The sequence below is a fragment of the Akebia trifoliata genome, chromosome 7 (assembly GCF_017979445.1).
Source record: "Akebia trifoliata isolate Shusen 1 chromosome 7, ASM1797944v1, whole genome shotgun sequence".
NCBI lineage: Eukaryota > Viridiplantae > Streptophyta > Magnoliopsida > Ranunculales > Lardizabalaceae > Akebia > Akebia trifoliata.
Window position 1 is genome coordinate 33,029,171 of NC_141381.1, and position 17,940 is coordinate 33,047,110.

At 35.7% G+C, this 17,940-nt stretch overlaps 2 protein-coding genes across 2 annotated transcripts; both read left to right on the forward strand.

Annotated features, from left to right (window-relative positions):
* The first annotated feature begins 1,359 nt into the window (after positions 1-1,359).
* LOC147399229 (RNA helicase family protein) lies at positions 1,360-12,279 on the forward strand. The gene is made up of 13 exons (XM_086448710.1): positions 1,360-1,709; positions 1,819-1,865; positions 2,575-2,655; positions 2,978-3,194; positions 3,463-3,880; positions 5,140-5,343; positions 6,837-6,997; positions 7,926-8,111; positions 9,153-9,384; positions 9,668-9,870; positions 10,349-10,483; positions 10,988-11,195; positions 11,533-12,279. The coding sequence occupies exons 1-12, from the start codon at positions 1,609-1,611 to the stop codon at positions 11,169-11,171; spliced, it is 2,169 nt and encodes a 722-aa protein (XP_086304836.1). The 5' UTR covers positions 1,360-1,608; the 3' UTR covers positions 11,172-11,195; positions 11,533-12,279.
* Positions 12,280-12,785: 506 nt separating this feature from the next.
* On the forward strand, positions 12,786-17,024 carry SP1L1 (SPIRAL1-like1). Its single transcript, XM_086448713.1, has 3 exons — positions 12,786-12,939; positions 15,568-15,855; positions 16,631-17,024. Exons 2-3 carry the CDS (start codon positions 15,607-15,609, stop codon positions 16,712-16,714), a joined length of 333 nt encoding a protein of 110 aa, XP_086304839.1. The 5' UTR covers positions 12,786-12,939; positions 15,568-15,606; the 3' UTR covers positions 16,715-17,024.
* Positions 17,025-17,940: the final 916 nt, after the last annotated feature.

Here is a 17,940-nt window from a genome sequence, read left to right on the forward strand (position 1 = left end):
ACCGAGAACCGAACCAATCCATGCAATTTGGATTGATTTGGTTCGATTTAAATTATTATCGGTTCGGTTTAAAAAAAATGAAGAACCGATGAATTCGATTCGATTCTCGATTCAGATAATATAACAAACCGAATCAAATCGAAAATCGAACCATTATTAATATAAAATAAAATATTAAATTTATAATTGATTTATCGATTTAACAAAACCTAAACCCTTCGGTTCCCACTTCCTTGTATTCTCTCTCTCTCTCTCTCGTCTCTTGCAGCAATCGTGCGGGTGTAGGCTCAACTCCAGTTGCTGGCGGTCACCCCTCTCTCTCTCGTTTCTTGCCATTTGTGCGACTGTGCGATAGTATGGCTGTGTTTGCATCTCAACTCCGATGACCAGTTGTGGCCTCTCTCTCTCTCTCTTCTTGAGGTAAGGAAGCATCTCTCTCTCTCTCTCTCTCTCTTGGCGTGCGATTACAGGCGTGCGACTGCGGGCGTGTGGCTGGCTGGTTGCAGGTGGCCGGCGGGTCTCTCTCTCTTCTTGACGTGCAGCTGTAGGTACCTCTCATGGAAACCCATTTTGTTTTGGGTTTTGTAGTTTTGGAGAAAAATTAATTTTTTGGATAATTTTTAGAAACCCAATTTTTTTTTTTTTTGAAATTTATCTAACCGAATTTACACAAATTTATCATGTGTTTACATAATTTTTGTATATAAATTTTGACAAATTTGTGTACATAATTTTTGACAAATTTGTGTACATAATTTATCAATTCGGTTCAAACCCAACTTAATTCATCATGTGTTTACATAATTTTGACAAATTTGTGTACATAATTTATCAATTCGATTCAAATCGAACTTAATTCATGTGTTTACTTAATTTTTGATAAATTTGTGTAAATTTTTTTTTTACAACCCATCAAACCGAATCAAATAAAATCGAATTAAGATCGGTTTGGGTTGATTCGGTTTTAGATCAAATCGGTTCGGTTCTGGTTCTTATATAATGGAACCAACCTTGGTCGGTTCGATTATGATTTTGCTCTAAACCGAACCAGCCCAAACCAAGTTGCACCTTAGTGTCAATAGAGGTCATCCATGGTTCAAACTCTATTGCCGCTTTAATACTTACAAGTTACATCACAATAGATTCATTGAGGGAAGGGTTTGGAAAATTGGAAAGGTATCAATCATTCACATTCATGACTAATTTTCGGGTCTGTTTGATTCATACAAAACATCATCTTCAATTCAACCTACCCTTTAAGAGAAAATCTATGGTGTTTGTTTGCCAAATCAGATGAGGGAGAGAATCTTGATTTAGAAAGTTGTTGATATTGTCGGATTTTAAATTCGTTTGTTTGGGAGTGCAACCCTAACGATTTGGGTTTTTTTAGTTGGAGTGCGTGGGAGAGAATGACGTGATAAGTGGTTGACGTGGCAATAATCTTGAGATTTGTATTGGTGAAATCCGACGGCAGTAGAGGTAGTTCGCATACTACTCTCCCACGAACGACCGGACTCGACTGGGTTTTTTCTTCCCCAAAACCCATCTTCCTCAATCTCTCTCAAAACCCATTGTCTTCTCTCTCTCTCGACAAACTTTGTCCCTCCAATGGCTTACTCAGAAACCTTTCCTTCGAAAAACTCCACCAAACTCCCAAAACACAACGGGAAGACCATTAAGAACGGTACAAAAGATGATTTTTTTTCCAGGTAGTCCAACTCTAAACTATCTATTGTTTTAATTGAGTCTTAAACTTTTAGCTCCAGAAACCCTTATTGGTTTCTTCATCAACTCGATTTTTTGGATTTCTGGATTCAGGATGAGAAGGATTGCGCAGCAGAGAAAATCTCTACCCATCGCATCAGGTATTAATTGATATATTACTGTTATTGTTTGTTCTATTGGTTTACTGATAGTTCAGATTATAATTAGTTCTACTTTTAGTTGAAATTAAAGTTACTTCATGCTGAGTATATAAATTTTCTAGGCAATTTGAGTTTTTTTTAATAGGTAAGACATGGTAGAATAATACGAGTAATCTGAGACTAGGAAAAAGGTTTTCTGAAGTTTTGCTCCAAACCTCTTCATTGCACGCGTGGGTTTCCGTTTTGGATTTACAACAGAGCTAGGATTTTCTCTACGTGGGGGTGACTAAGACCTTGGTAAATTTAAAACTTCTTGAGGGTGCAATAGCGGCAGACTTTTTATTTCTGCCTTTGTTATCCATCGCAATAGCATATAAATTTTACAAATTTCTTGTGGAATAGCGGCAGATTTTGTTTTCAGTCGCAATAGCATATACAAATTAAAAAAAAATGTGTGGGGGCAAGTTCCGTGTTCACATCACGTGTATTTATCTTCCCTTTGAATTGTGGCCGGTGAAATTTTAGTCTCTAAGAGAACCATAGCTTCTTTTTTTCATGCGGTAGAGGTTTGGAATGGAACCTCAAAAAACCCATTTTCATCTTAAAGATATATGGTAAATTATGAGTCTATTTCTTTACCATTGAAATCATATTTCATTATTTGAATTATTAATGATGTTTCTTATTTATGTTATATTGATCTTCTTAGTTGAGAGGCGAATTGTGGATGAAGTGAGAAAGAATGACACACTGATAATAGTGGGTGAAACTGGAAGTGGAAAAACAACACGTAAGTTTTGTAGTCCTCCATGTATTATTGTATATAGCTTTCCAGTTTTCAACGCAGGACTTGTTAGTCAGGTTTTTATAATATGCATTGTAATGGTGGTAGGTGGATAAGTTTATTTGATTATGGTGTTTAATTTGTGATTGTTCTACTTATTGGCATTCCTATTGTTCTTTTGTTGTATGGAAATGCATATACACAATAAAGATTTGCAATGTTAGCTAGTCATGACTAAGAAATTACATTGTAGAGCTCTAGCAGATGGAGCCGTAATAACAATATCCTTTTCCCCCCCTTTTTCTTACTTGCATAATATTTGTTTCAGAATTACCACAATTTTTATTCAATGGGGGATTCTGTCGTGATGGGAAAACTATTGGAATCACTCAACCTCGACGTGTTGCTGCTGTTACTGTTGCAAAACGTGTGGCAGAGGAATGTGGTGTTGAATTGGGTCAGAAGGTTGGCTATTCCATTAGATTTGATGATATGACTTCCAGCTCAACAAGGATCAAATACATGACAGATGGATTGTTAATGAGGTAAACAAAATACATGTATATTCAATCAACAAAGCATTTTTCCCAACTATATGAGTTCAGCTAAACAAAATACATGTAATTAGTTATCTTATTATATCCATGTGCATCTCTCCCGACTACTTGAGTTCACCCAAGCTAAATATATGTTAAGAAGGATTTAGGTTGTGGAGATAATGGCATGCTTGAAATTTGTAAATTAGTGGAAAATTGTGATAAGGATTATCACTTTATTTAGTATGGACTAATTTAAATTTTGATCTATTTACAGGGAAGCTTTATTGGATCCATATCTCTCTAGGTATTCAGTAATCATTGTTGATGAAGCTCATGAGAGAACAGTCCACACTGATGTGCTACTGGGATTGTTGAAAAATGTACAAAAAGCAAGGTCACAATCTACGAGTCCACAATGTGGTCTTGAAAACACAAAGTCTAACAATGGTGCAGTGATTAACAAAGAAAATAGTAATCAGTGCTTCAATCTTCTGAAGCCATGCCAGGGCACAAAATTACCTCCACTAAAGTTGATCATTATGTCTGCGAGTTTGGATGCAAGAGGTTTTTCCGAGTACTTTGGTGGTGCAAGAGCTGTTCACGTTCAAGGTCGGCAGTACCCTGTAGATGTATTCTATACTCATCATGCTGAACCAGATTACCTTGATGCAGCCTTGATTACTATTTTTCAGGTAGTTAATTGACAATATTCTTACGTTCTCGTCCAATACTTTCTCTTAGCAATGTTTATAACCTCAAATCTGGGTTTGTTGATGCAAGCCCAATCAAGTTTGGGGTGACTTTGTCTCTCTTTCTTTTTTATTAGTAACAATAAAGTACCTATAAAAACAAAAAGACTATACCTAAAGTGGTAGTGTTACAAAATTATGGACTATATTCCCTATGCACAGAGTTTCAATTTACATCACTACAAGGCATAAGTCAATGACTCCGCTATATCATTTACCTCTTATAATATGGAAAATGAGAGACCATGCTTTAACCAATTCCTGTGGACCGTCTAAAACATTCGCCAATCTCCATGACTTGCTATCTTCCTGAAGAACTATGTTAGCTGAATCTCCTTCCTCCAGCAAAGGACTTTAGAAGTTGTCTTTAAAAATGTGAAGACTATGAAGAAGAGCTCTAACTTCCACTATAATCGTTTTGTAGGATAGCATCTTAGACAAAAAATTGATGTAGGTTAGAAAGAGGAAGAAGACGAAATAAGATCATCTGCTTTGAGGACTTATGTTTAGATTCAATGTCAACCTTAGTTTTCTAGTGGATGGATCAACACTACAAAGCAGCTTCCCCAACAACCAATTTCATCAAATGAACTTCTACTATCAAAAGTGATGGAAATAAGGGGTACAGTTGAAGAGCTGGATAACCTCCCTTATTGCACTCAAGACTTGAACATGAAGTAGAAACTAGCCTAAGACTTTTGGAACTTTGACTTGATAAGTATAATTTTACTAAAGCAAAAAAAGAGAAACAGGATGAAGAGATGACAAAGGAAAAAAAAAAAAGAGAGAGAGAGAAGAGCAAAAGGTTCAATCCTCATTAAATCTGTGGTCCCGATGGGATTAAGCATCCTTTGAGGATGTATCCCTTCTAAAATCTCAGTTACTTTTTTCTGCTATTTGATTTCTTTTTAAATTTTCACCTGAGAATCATAACATAATCCAATTTCTTTTACATTTTCCCGTTCAAGATTGAGTAAACTAGGTACTTAGTTATGTTTCTCGAGTTCTCAGTCAAGTTTTATTGAGCTCTGTAGAAACTGAATGACCCAGTAAAGCTTGATTTGAGTCCAGTACACTCCATGAGTTTTTTTTTTTTATAACACGTAGTCAAATTTTGAGAACTGTTCCTTCGCAATTTATAATGCTTATGTTCTTTATGTAATGATCTCATTATAAGTAGCATACCCCTTTCTTTATGTTAGATTCATTTGGAAGAAGGTCCTGGTGATATACTAGTGTTTTTGACCGGGCAAGAGGAGATAGAATCTGTAGAAAGGCTCATCCAAGAACGAGTTCAACAATTATCTGAAGACAAAAAACAGCTTTTAATTGTTCCTATATTTTCATCTCTTCCCTCGGAACAACAAATGCAAGTTTTCAGGCCAGCTCCATCTGGGTTTCGAAAGGTACCTCCTTATCTTTTCTGTTTAGTTAAATGTTCAATAGTACACTATTCAACCCCATCCAAAAAAAAAATTTATTTAGGAGTTGTTAACTGAGGTTCTCATTCAAGAGACCCACAAAGAGAATACCGAACTTAAGAGCTTGCGAATACTCATACTCCTTGGGTGATCCCATTTGAAGAGTGAATAAAGCTTTAGAGCACAACCCAAATTGTGTGAGCAATCTCTTGAGTGGGTGCCTTAGAGATTTGGGGGGCATTTGGTTCTGATTGTATAACATGATTCTTGATTTTATGGATGATCAAAATCAGATTTTATAAACTGTTTTTCAAAATCCAAAATCTCATTTGGTTAAACTGTTTTTGAAACCTGATTTTGCAATTGAAAATCATAATCTTGTTTGGCTAACATTGTTTCGGAAAATTGACTTTATATAAAAATCTACCAAATTTTATTTTTTCTAAAATAATGGGATAAATTAGGATTTTAGGTTGAAAACAATGGAAAGATGAAGAACTTAAAGATGACTGGTTTTTGGAAAATAATAATGGGTTTAAGGTTAAAATCATGGAATAGATGGAAAGCTTGTAGATGTCTGATGTTAGGAAGGGAAAAAAAGGGTTTGTAAATGGTAACCATGGATTTCTATGTTGAAAAATCAGATTTGTTTGTAGAAAAAAATAGAAAACAATAGATTAAATGTGAGATTAAAAATGATGGGATGGAGATAGAGGTTGAAGAGCTTGAAAGGGCTGGTTTCAGAAGAAAAAACAAGGGTTTTAGTTTACAATTTCAAGGTTTCAACAATCTTTATAGTTGCTGGAAAAAAGAATAGAAAAAAGTGAAAGAAAAGGCAAAATAGGTTGAATAAGACGATGACCAAATAACGTTGAAACCCGTGGAGAGAGCTATTGTCACTAAAGAAGATGAGCAAGGTTTCCACCAAGCTTTCTATAGAGCTGAAGAAGAAAGGGCACAAACAAAATAAATTTTCTGAAATTTTGTTCTCACATTTTCTATTGGTAAGAGGAGTTGAAGGTAATATATTGTTGCGCAAAAACACTACAAGCGGTTTACTGTCCAAAAACACAAGAAACAATATGCGACCTGTTTCTGATTATTGCTGATTTTCATTCATGATTTTTAAAAAATTACTGCTACAATCCCAACCAAACACGATCTGATTGTACTCAATAATCGGATTATATAATCCGAACCAAGCGACCCCTTGAGGAAACTCCTAGCGCTCATTGGAGAAGGCTGACTTGAGGTACAGTGCTGTGGATTAGTTCAAGTGTTGTGCGGGCACCATGCAACTAGGGGCTACGTCCATGATATAAAGCTTTTAACATTATATATGTAAAAGGTTCTTAATTCCCGAAATATGGTTCTTGTTGCACAAGCATTGTTGTTTTCTATTAATATTAATTTGTTGTTTCATGTTGTTAGGGTACTCCATGCACGAGTCACTTCTTAATATTCCCCTTGCTTTGTAGGTCATATTGGCAACAAATATTGCCGAAACCTCAGTAACAATTCCTGGAATTAGGTACGTCATAGATCCTGGATTGGTGAAAGCACGCTCATACAATCCGCTCACAGGGATGGAATCATTAATTATTGTACCAACATCAAAAGCGCAGGCTCTTCAGAGGAGGTAGGCATGATGGTTTTTCACTGTTTGAAACTTAAATTTGACTTGAATATAGCTTGGTTCCCAGTTGAATCTTGGTAAGGGTTACATGGTAGAATTTGGAAGCTTGTCTCAAAATTCCATGTTTTGGGATTTGTATAGTTAGAGAATTTCTGGAGCATTTTATAAAAGCTTTTTGGGAGTTTTATAGAAACTTAACAGTTCTTAATAATTGATCAATTTCTTCTTCTTCTTTTTTGATAGATAAAGATTGAATAATCAATCAATTTCTTGTTCAACTAGAGTTGTCTTAGTGATGCTTTAGAGGACTCGGTCAACTCTTTGAGCCTTGGTTACTAGGAAATTCTTTTGTATGCTTGACAATGTTTTAGATAACCAGGATTGAACACCACAAGAAGGAAGCACATACATCTAGGAGCACATTTTTCAACCCCAACTATTGAACCTTATTCTACACTTGGTTTCATTTTTTCCTCTTTCTTTAAAGGAGATATGATATATATGAGCCTAAAGATTAGTTATTAGCCATGGATATATTTACCTGTTAAAAAAAGCAGTTTTTTTTTTTTTTTTGGTGCGTACGTGCGTGCGTTGGGAAAGGGTGGGGGATAGGTCTACTGATGAAGGCAGGTTCAAATCTATGGTATTAGCATTCATAAACTTTACAAACTTACCAAGCTGACACCTTAAAGACAGACTTCTTAATATGATTTTGTACATGTGACTTTTTCCCTATTTGGATTATCTAATTTTTAGAATATTTGGAACTTGTTTTTTTTTTCCTTCTCATTTTCGTTAAGAAGTCACCCATGTTGACTTTATTTATGCTGATCACACACCTATTACACATCGTATATTAATAGGCACACATGCTTGATGTGATGATCATGTTTTAATGCTTGAAAAGGAAATTGACATGTTCTTGATGCAGTGGTCGTGCAGGTCGTGAAGGACCTGGTAAATGCTTCCGGTTATATACAGAGAATGAATTTCCTAGACTTGTGGATTCCACTGTTCCGGAGATCAAGCGGTGCAACCTCTCTAATGTCATACTACAGCTCAAGGCTCTTGGTGTTGATGATATTATTGGGTTTGACTTCATGGAAAAACCATCAAGGTGAAAAAGAAATACGAGCCCTGCTTGCTTTAATATATTAGCAATCTCATTATCAGAAAACCTTCATGAACTAACGGCTAATCTGGGCTTAGACCCACAGCTCAGTTGGGTTGATACATTGCAAAGCAACTTTGAGGCCATGGGTTCAAGTCCAGCTTACCCATCCAAAAAAAAAAAACTTACAGCTAATCTCTCTTTACCATGACTTCAATGAGTTTGTAATTTAAGCTTGTTTCAAGTGGAAATAACCAAACAGTTTAATATTATTGTTGTTATTACTTATTACTGTTTGGGATAATAATAATAATAATACTATTTACTTTTCAGTCTTTTTTGTATACAAGTCAGGGTAAATCTACCCTTGTTTCTTGCTCCAGTTTTTTACTCTGTCGATGGGAATCATGGAGATAATTTTAGACAATCCAATAGCAAATGACTTGCCTTCATTGTGGCTTTTGTCATCGAAAAAAATCAGTGCATACTGACATTGTGAACAATGGAATGTTGGAGTTGATTGAATTTTTGAGGATGGTCTTCTCAGTATGGAGAACCCAATATGTCCAACATGACTTCCATGTGGGCCTTTGGCACCACATGTAGGAAATAAGAGTAAAAAGCTGGTGTAGATTTAACCTGACTCTATACTACCATGGTCATACTGATGGTGTCTTTGCCATTGTTCTAGTTGCTTGGTTTGAAACCTTAACTGGACAGAAAGTGCTGGGTTTCTATACGGTATGAAATGGGTTAAGTCGGTGACTGTCAAAAGTTCTTTGAAATTTTATGATTTATATTCTTATTTTCTGTCTGTTCTAGAATTTTTTTTTTTGGGACTTTTATGGGGCTCTATCCTGTAAATTCCTTCTCTATGGAAACATTGGTCGATCAGTTGATTTTGTAACTATTATTTTCTTGAAGTTAAAATTTCAAGAAATGTAATATTGTTTCACTGCAAATTATCTGCAGTTTGTGTTTTTTCTTCACCAAATACTTCAATTCAATTGTTATCTTTTGTTTTTTAATGTTATACAAATTGAACAGGATGGCCATTGTCAAATCTTTGGAGCAGTTATTCTTGCTAGGTGCTCTGACTGATGATTATGAACTCTCTAAGCCAATCGGGCATCAAATGGCCCGGTTTCCATTGGACCCTATTTATTCAAAAGCTCTCATCTTAGCTAGTGAGTTCAACTGCTTGGAGGAAATGTTGATAACTGTTGCAGTTCTTTCGGTCGAATCCATTTTTTATGCCCCTCGTGAGAAGTTGGAAGAGGTATGTTGGGTTCCTCCTGCATGTGTATCTAATACTTCCTTCCTGTTATGTTCTCATGCGTGTGGGTTCTTGCACGATAAGGTGATTCAAATGCATGCTGACAGACATTTACTGAACTTTTATCTCAATGTAATTATTCATATTTAATCTGACATACACTACAGTTAGATTTGACAAACATAATAAACCTTGGAATATTTACTTGCATTCTAAATACTTGGAACCTTTGTTTCTTCATTGGAAATACCATACATAATAATTATATTTTTCCCTTCTTGGTTAGGCAAGAGCTGCAAGGAAGTGTTTTTCGAGCGTAGAGGGAGACCATCTCACTGTGGTGAATGTATATCGGGCTTCTGCAGAGTTCTTGGAGAAGAGTAAATTGGCAGGAAGTAAAGACAAAACAGCTGAAAGAAGCCTTAATAAGTGGTGCAGGGACAATTTCATCAATAGCCGTTCCTTGAGGCATGCTCGAGACATTCACAGGTTGGCTATTTAGTGTCCTAGCTTAAGTACATCTGTATGTTTTGAGAAATTCATGGAAATTTAATCACTTTCCTGTATGAACATGCTAGTCATTTTCCTCCTTTTTATGGTCTGTGCCTTTGCAAATATGAATTTCTTTGACAGTACATCCATTTCGGTTGAGAGCAGAATGTAACCTGAAACATTCAATACTTCGGAAAGGTTTCAGTTTATCTTTGAATAACCGTCTCAGTTTTTCTCCCGACCAAAACATTGCCTTTAGATGAAAACTTTTAAACCTTGGTACATCCACATCCAACTTCTCTCGGTAACCACTTTTATGTACATGTTGCACGCGGAGGGGGTAGGGACCTAATTATTGGGCAATACATAGAAGATCTCCTTTCCCAAAATTTACTTGGTCTGAATGATCTTAACCATCTGATTCATTGTTCTCTTTTAGACATGCATCCTTACACAGTTGTACACATTCTTGCAGTCAAATCCGAGGACACGTTGATCAGATGGGTCTGCGTGTTGTTTCATGTGGAGATGACATTCTTCAGTTCCGAAGATGCCTTGCTGCTTCATTTTTCCTCAATGCAGCTTTAAAGCAGCCTGATGGATCATACAGGTTTGGTTGTCGTTATGATATGCTTGTTAGAATGTAGTTAACAAGTGCTTCATGATTTCATATATTCATAGTTATTTATCATCGTGACCATGGTTCAAAATTTCTTTCCATTTTCAAATGTTTTGGGGGAACATTCTTGTTTTGGCCGAGAGCTGAATGAAACATTGACCCTAAAACATTCAATTGTTTTGGATTGCCTACCGCCTCGGTTTTTCTCATGACCTAATATTGTCTCAAGACGAGATTTTAAACCTTGATTTGTCTGCACTTACGTACTTTTTTTTCAACAAAAGTATATCAAATGCATTTTAAACCTGAAATGCATTCAATGTTTGTAACAACATGCAAGAATAGCAGCTCTAAAAGAAATTGTTTCTATAATTTCTTGATAGCTGTACACCAGATTCAAGTTTCAGTACAATACTGCAATCCTTTTGAAGTAATATTTTGCCAAATTTTCTTTGTGACAAAATAGTGTCTGACATTAATCTTACCATGTGATAGGGCTTTGGCTAGTGGTCAGGGAGTGCAAATCCATCCTTCTTCAGTGTTATTCCGGGCAAAGCCGGAATGCATAATTTTCAATGAGCTTGTTCGAACAAATCACAATTACATCCGTAACATAACAAGAATTGATCCATTATGGTTACCGGAATTGGCTCCTCAGTATTATGCCACACAAAATTAGAGTTTCTGGTAACAACCCCAACAGGTAAGAAAAAAATTCATGATGGAGCAACAGGTGCTTTCTAATATCCTGCGAGGATCATGCTCTGCATGCTTATGTTTCAATTCTTATTCCAATTTTGGTATTAATTGTTACAACTTAAAAAGTGAAAGAGGAACACCAATAGGTACCACTTATGAAAAGCACACAAACACACATGCATGCATGTGAACTAGTTGGTGATACTCCTTTTGCATGGACTTGAGGCTTAAAACCTGTTATTGGAATTCGTGTATTGTTGATATTGATAATGTTAAATCATTGGGTACATTTAGTTGCTTATATGCTACACTATGCTCTAATACAAATTTCATTGTGACAGGGCAAGGGAAGTTAGCTTATTTCATTGGTTCTGTTGAGGGGGCTTAATGTTACATGCACAAAAAAGCCATGTTCTGATGGTAGAAGATATCCTATGGTTTTCATTGGTGGCTTTAATCTACAATATCTACACATTCAATTTCAACAAGCTTCCTATGTTGAGTATCGTACTTCAAAATGGGATAAATGGGATTTGCAGTCATGGAAGCATAACTCTTAATTACAGGTGATTTATGAAGTGGAGCTTTGTCAATGTGGTTCTCTTGACTGAGAATGATGTCGTTGGTTCCATGATGGACTTGGGCAGCTAAATAATGTAATGGGAATGATTTGACACCAATCGTTTGCTGTTGATTGAGAGCGCAGATGGCATACATCCACAGAAACACTGCTGGTGATACAGATGGAAAAATTAGCAGACTGAAGCAAGTGAGGGTTGTGACATTTTATGAGAATGACTACATTACACTGAATAGTATATTTATTTACTCGTAATCAAGTATAGTAAGCCACATTTTTGACACTAGTCTGCTGGACAACTTTTAAGTTGCTGGTCTGTTACTTCTTCATCCCATTAGAAAGGGATGAAAGCCAATCATTCTAGAGATTTTGGTCGCTTGTCTGATGTTTATTATGGTAGAGCTGATGAAGATGTTGTAGTTTTATATATTTGGTGTGTATTTGATGTTAACTTAATTGAACAAAGAAATTAATGCTAGAAAGCGGAATCAAAATGGTATCTTTCTGACTTTTTGTTGTTGTTTTGCGATGTGTTAGGCATGCTGGTGCTTACTATGCATGGTTTTAAAACTCATCTTGGCATCTCGTTTCGTCCATGAATGAGACCGAGTCATCTCAGATGAGATTAAAAAAATGTCTTAGAATTAGAACAAACCATGTCTTTGAAACGACTTATCAACTCGTCTCATTTTTAGGTGGTGATGGGGCAGGGTTTTGGGCCATGGTTAGACATGAACACCAATTGTGAGGCACAGATGAGGTTAACACCCACATCAGTTTTGTTGGACTTTTGTGATCAACCAAATTAAAGGCCCATTAAGATTGTGGACCACTAATAACTGTAACACTACAACTATAAAAGCTCAATGAACTACTGTATCGATAGAGACGTATCAGTCTCACCGACAACCACTACTCAAGAGCCCTAAAGACTAAAATTAGCCAGATCTAAACCCACGTGATCGGACCGAATGAATTTAATATCCTGAACATATAATAAAAGCGCCTGTATTTATCATTTCTATTTTCTTTTTCTTTTTAAAATTTTAATATTTTATTTTATTTTATTTTATTTTATATAAATCTCGGGTTTCGACGCTGGTTCTCTCTCACTGGCTCAGTGACTCTGCTCTACTCTTGTCTCCCTGATCAGATCCGAAGAACAGAGGTACAAAACCATAGATCTATGTTCTCCACCATCAGATCCATCCCTCAATTACGTTTCTTTTGTTTTTCTGTTAAATCTGACCAAGAATCGCATCAGAAACGCTAAATTTTCTTGATCAGGATTTAATTTATGAATTTGTGTACCTCATTTTCTGTGGATTTGTAACTTTTCTTTATATCATTTCGACTATTTCTTATCCCTTTTTGGAGGTCACGCTGTTTTGGATTCTTTTGTTGAGTTGCGGTTTTTAGGAGTAATATTGTAAATTTGGTGTTTTTATAGTTCTGATGTTGATTTAGATCTCATAAACTTTGTGATTACGATGTTTTTTGTGTAGGATTTGGTTAATTTCTCTTTTGATGTATAGGACACTGTTATCACCTCATTTTTTAGTGGATTCGTAACTTTTCTTGGTAGAATTTCGATTCTTGCTTCTCCCTTTTTAGAGATCACACTGTTTCGGATTCGTTTGTTGAGTTGCGATTTTTAGGAGTATCTTGTAAATTTTGTGTCTTTATAGTTTTGATGTTGATTTAGATTTCATAAACTTTGTGATTACGATGTTTGTCGTGTAGGATTTGGTTAATTTCTCTTTTGACATATATGACACTGTTACTCTTTATTAATTTACTTATTTTTTGCTGCTGATGATGTGATCTTTAGTATTAAAGAGTAATCTTGATCAAAACTCTCCTGGCCTATGAGTTTTTAGGATTAATTCCATTTAACGGCCCATTCCCTTGTTAGCAATGTCCCGTTTAATTCTTGAAAAATTCACGAATTTTTTTAGTTTTTTTCAATGAAAGTATTATTCTCTGGATTGTTGAACTTTTGAATAATTCACGGATTTTAAGTTTTAAAAGAATAAAACATGTTTTTTACGAATTTTTATAAAACTCGGTGGAAAAAAAAAATGCTACTATAACTTGTTGTATGTTGCAAAGTGTAAATTTGTAAGTTGTGACGTGTAACACAAGCCGACTTTGAAGCATCCATGCTTCAAAATTTTAGAGGAATCGACCTTTTAGACGAAAAATGTCCCTTCTTTTATCTTTAAAAGAATAATGGCATGTCCCTCTACATTTACTTGAGATTACACCTTAATTTTCCAAATTGATGATTTGTCGCTTGACTTTGGTCTTCTTATAAAAATCAATGGAACAATAATCTCAATGACCTTATTATCATCATCATCATTATTACCATCACCATTAACACCACCAATTTCATCAGCACCATCACTATCATATGGTCGAATTTTTAAAATGAAACATATAATACACGTATGAAGCATATGCCGCATATTTTCCATTTATCGAATTTTTGGCCGAATTTTACACCGGATTTTTGCAATCCAAAATCGAATAGAACTCGAATTTTTCACGAATCGAATTTTTATTTTTTTTTGTATTCCGGATTGCTAACAAGGGCCCATCCATGTGGGATTAGCACAGTGAAAATGTGTTGTAGATACATTTCCCCATGATAATTAACTTTCTTGTGAAATTTGCTTTATTGTTTCCTACCCATTTCGTTTATTTATTTCCCTGCAACGGGTAACAATTTATAGGGATAATCTCCTACTTCTGCTTCTCACATCCATTTCTCTAACTGGTGATTCCTCCTCAAAGCAAACTTCGGGTGACAAAAAAATTCAATGAGGATGGATGTGGAAACAAACATATACCGATAAAACTTATTGTGTTTAGAGTGTACATTAATTTCTTTACGTATGGTTAAACACTTAAACTTGTTTGACTATCATAAAAGAGTATGATCAAAGTTTTTAGTTCTCTCTATAGAGAGCAATTAATTTAAATTTTATGGTGTATGTCATTATCTTGACCTTATTCCAAACATTGGGGTTGGCAACACAAGCACTATTTCACTATTAAACTCTTTTTAGATCTATGTTGTATCAAATATTTTCTTACCTAGGTTCAAACTTTGTTGAATCCATCTTCATCGTCGACCAAGAACAATTTAGGAAAGGTTAAGGTCACCAATCATTTGAAGAAAATAGTTTATCCATAAATTTGTTTTCAAATTTCTCTAGTATGTTGTTGGGTTTATTGGATTTTTCATTATAGATTTGATGGTGCTATATAATATTGTTCTTTCAGAATTCGTTCTGAAATCACGACCTTTGTTGTTAGGTTCATAATGGTTAGTAGGTAGCCTTAAAAGTTACAACCCCTCCTGGTAGATTGATTTTGTACCATGTTACATGATATTGGATACTCAAAAGAGAAGAATAAATTAAACTTGCATGCGTAAGTAATGAATACTCATCCCCGTTTTTTTTTTCTTTTTTTTGAAAAGTATTAATTTATTAACAAAACACCAGGAGAAGGGGAGGCCAAGATGGCCACTCTATGACTCAACCAAAAGAAGAAATACAGAAGAAGAAGAAAAAACAAGAGAAAAAAAAAAACATCACTGGATATGAGTTGTGTCGGGTTTTTGTTTTTAAATATACTTCAGATAATTATCTAAAAACTAGGTAGTTCATATGATCATGCTCATATCTGCAATGAACTTTTCTCATAGTTCCACTCATGTTGTACTTGATGCATTCTTGGACCCCAAATTATTTTACTTTGCATCATCTTTGGGAACTGTATACAGGGTCTAGTCTTTCCTGTCTAAAAAAAGAGCTTAGAGAGAATGGGCCGTGGAGTCAGCAGCGGAGGAGGACAGAGTTCACTAGGCTACCTGTTTGGGAGTGGTGAGGCTCCAAAGTCCTCCACGCCACCTGCTCAGAATCAGGGACAGGCCGCAGATAATGTAACTTCCAAGAAGGCCACTGCTTCACCACCATTGGATAATACTAAGCAGATTCCAGCAGGCATCCAAGGGAGCCAAGCAAACAACTACTTCAGGGCAGATGGTCAGAACACTGGAAACTTCATCACGGTATGATCATGATTTAGTTGCTGCTTGTCTTGTGTATCTACTTTAGTAATTTCTGTATCAGTTGTTTATTCGTGATTCAAGAAATACTATATTAAAACAATAGAAATGAATAATATACAAAGGAATCATCCTCAGGTTCCGGATATTTTGCAAAGCGAATCTTGACATATAGTGATCATCTGGACCTAGGGATGAGAAAGTTTTAGTATCTTCTAGGGACACTTTAGGGTCTAGGGTTTAGGTTCATGTGCATTTGCCTCTAAGAAACTAATTTTGTTTCGGTTTGGGCTAGAGTTGAATGCGAGGCCCACGTTAAGTTTCTAATTATATGCCCAGCTATAATGACTTTGTCTTGTAGTATTATCAATAATCAGAAACCACCCTTTGTTCATATTCAAAACAATGCGAGGGTTCATAGCTTGTAGGATCCATTCTGAGGTGCCATATTTCTCTGGTCATTTTTTTTTTCGGTGGACAAGTAAAAATTTCTTATTAAAAAATAAAAATAAAATGGATAAACTGCAGCTAAACAGTATTGAATTTGTAGCCTTTAAAAGCTATAGCTGAAACATTAGTTCAAAACATTGCCAGGTGCACCAGACCACTCGTGCTTCCATTGTTCCAACAAAGACCAAATTGTGTTGAATGATATACCACGTCACTGCTTGTCATTCTCTGATTGATATTGATCTTGGTTACTTGCATTTTTCTTTTCACGGATTAATCTTTGTCTCCAGGTTACTTTACTTTCTATAATATTTGTTTCTGGGAACAGGATCGGCCTTCGACTAAGGTTCATGCTGCGCCAGGTGGTGGATCTTCCCTGGGTTACCTCTTTGGCAATGGTGGTAGTAACTGACACAGTTGACCCTCGAGCGTGGAATTATTGTTTACTGTTCAGAACCCATGGTATTATGGAAGAAACATATCTTGATTTTATAGATAATCCAGACTTTGACTTGCCAAAAAAAAAAAAAAAACAGGCAGACTTGATCATGTTCTGTAATATACTCCTTTCATTGCTGCAACTTTAGTGGTTTGATTTGCCAGAAGGGACTTGGAAATTTGGGCAAGAAAGTCCATTGCAAGCGGAATGGCTGTCAATGAATGAATTTCTATTTTCTGGATCTTTATTTATTTAAGATTTAGTGCATTTTTATATGTACCAATCACTGCTTGTTCTGCTCCCTCAATTCAATTTGATGATTTAAGCTGATAGTAGAGGTATTAGTTTCGGCATCAACATACCCAGAACTAGAACCTATAATCAATCAATTTGGTTCCTATCACTCGAGGTTCTAGAGCTGAAATGAGTAATCCCAGAAGTCTGGATCCAGCTTGGTATGTTGTGCTTGTTGTATACTGTCCATTAAATGTGTTTTTAACCCTCTGTGGATGAACCCTACAGAGCAACATTTAGGTTGGTTATGGGGGGTATTGGATTCTCACCAATGTATTGCTCGAGCCAACACTTTTGTTTCCACTTCAACCACGGCTCAGGAAACATGGATATGGAAAATCTCAAAAAAGCCATAGGTTCCCGGCTTTGAAAGAACTGCCAAAACAACAGATCTGACTATATAGGTTCCTCGACAATAGTTTTGGGTAACCAAATATGAACCGGTATCAAGGGCACTGCTCGTACTGTAAGGTGGAAAATTCCTCTACCAATCAAGGTTTTAAAACTTGGTTTTGACGTCTCATCTCATCCATGAATGAGACCAAGTCGGACGAGTTTTTTGATATGTTCTAACAATACGTTTGACTTGTCTATCCGTCTCGCTGGTGGACAATACTGAGATGTATCAGACAAGTCGTCTTGGTCTCAGACAAGGTTTAAAACCATGCTACCAATTCAAATTTTTTATATCTCAAAGTTTGTTAAGATTTTTTAGTACCGTTCTTCTTAACGTAAGAAAAGAAAGAAAATAGTTACTAGTGAAAAAGCTTTCTCCAAAAGAAACTCGGCATTAATGGGCTGGTTCTGATTTTTGCCAGTTTAGATTTGTTTGTGGTGCAAATTGGTAAAGGCCTTCAATTAAATAATGGAGGAATTTTTTTTTCTTACTTCGTAATTCAGTGAGT

Coding starts and splice junctions, on each gene's coding strand:
- SP1L1 (XM_086448713.1), top strand. CDS start 15,607: ATGGGCCGTGGAGTCAGCAGCGGAGGAGGACAGAGTTCACTAGGCTAC. Junction 15,856..16,630: donor ACACTGGAAACTTCATCACG/GTATGATCATGA, acceptor TTCTGGGAACAG/GATCGGCCTTCGACTAAGGT.
- LOC147399229 (XM_086448710.1), top strand. CDS start 1,609: ATGGCTTACTCAGAAACCTTTCCTTCGAAAAACTCCACCAAACTCCCA. Junction 2,656..2,977: donor TGGAAGTGGAAAAACAACAC/GTAAGTTTTGTA, acceptor TATTTGTTTCAG/AATTACCACAATTTTTATTC. Junction 8,112..9,152: donor TTCATGGAAAAACCATCAAG/GTGAAAAAGAAA, acceptor CAAATTGAACAG/GATGGCCATTGTCAAATCTT.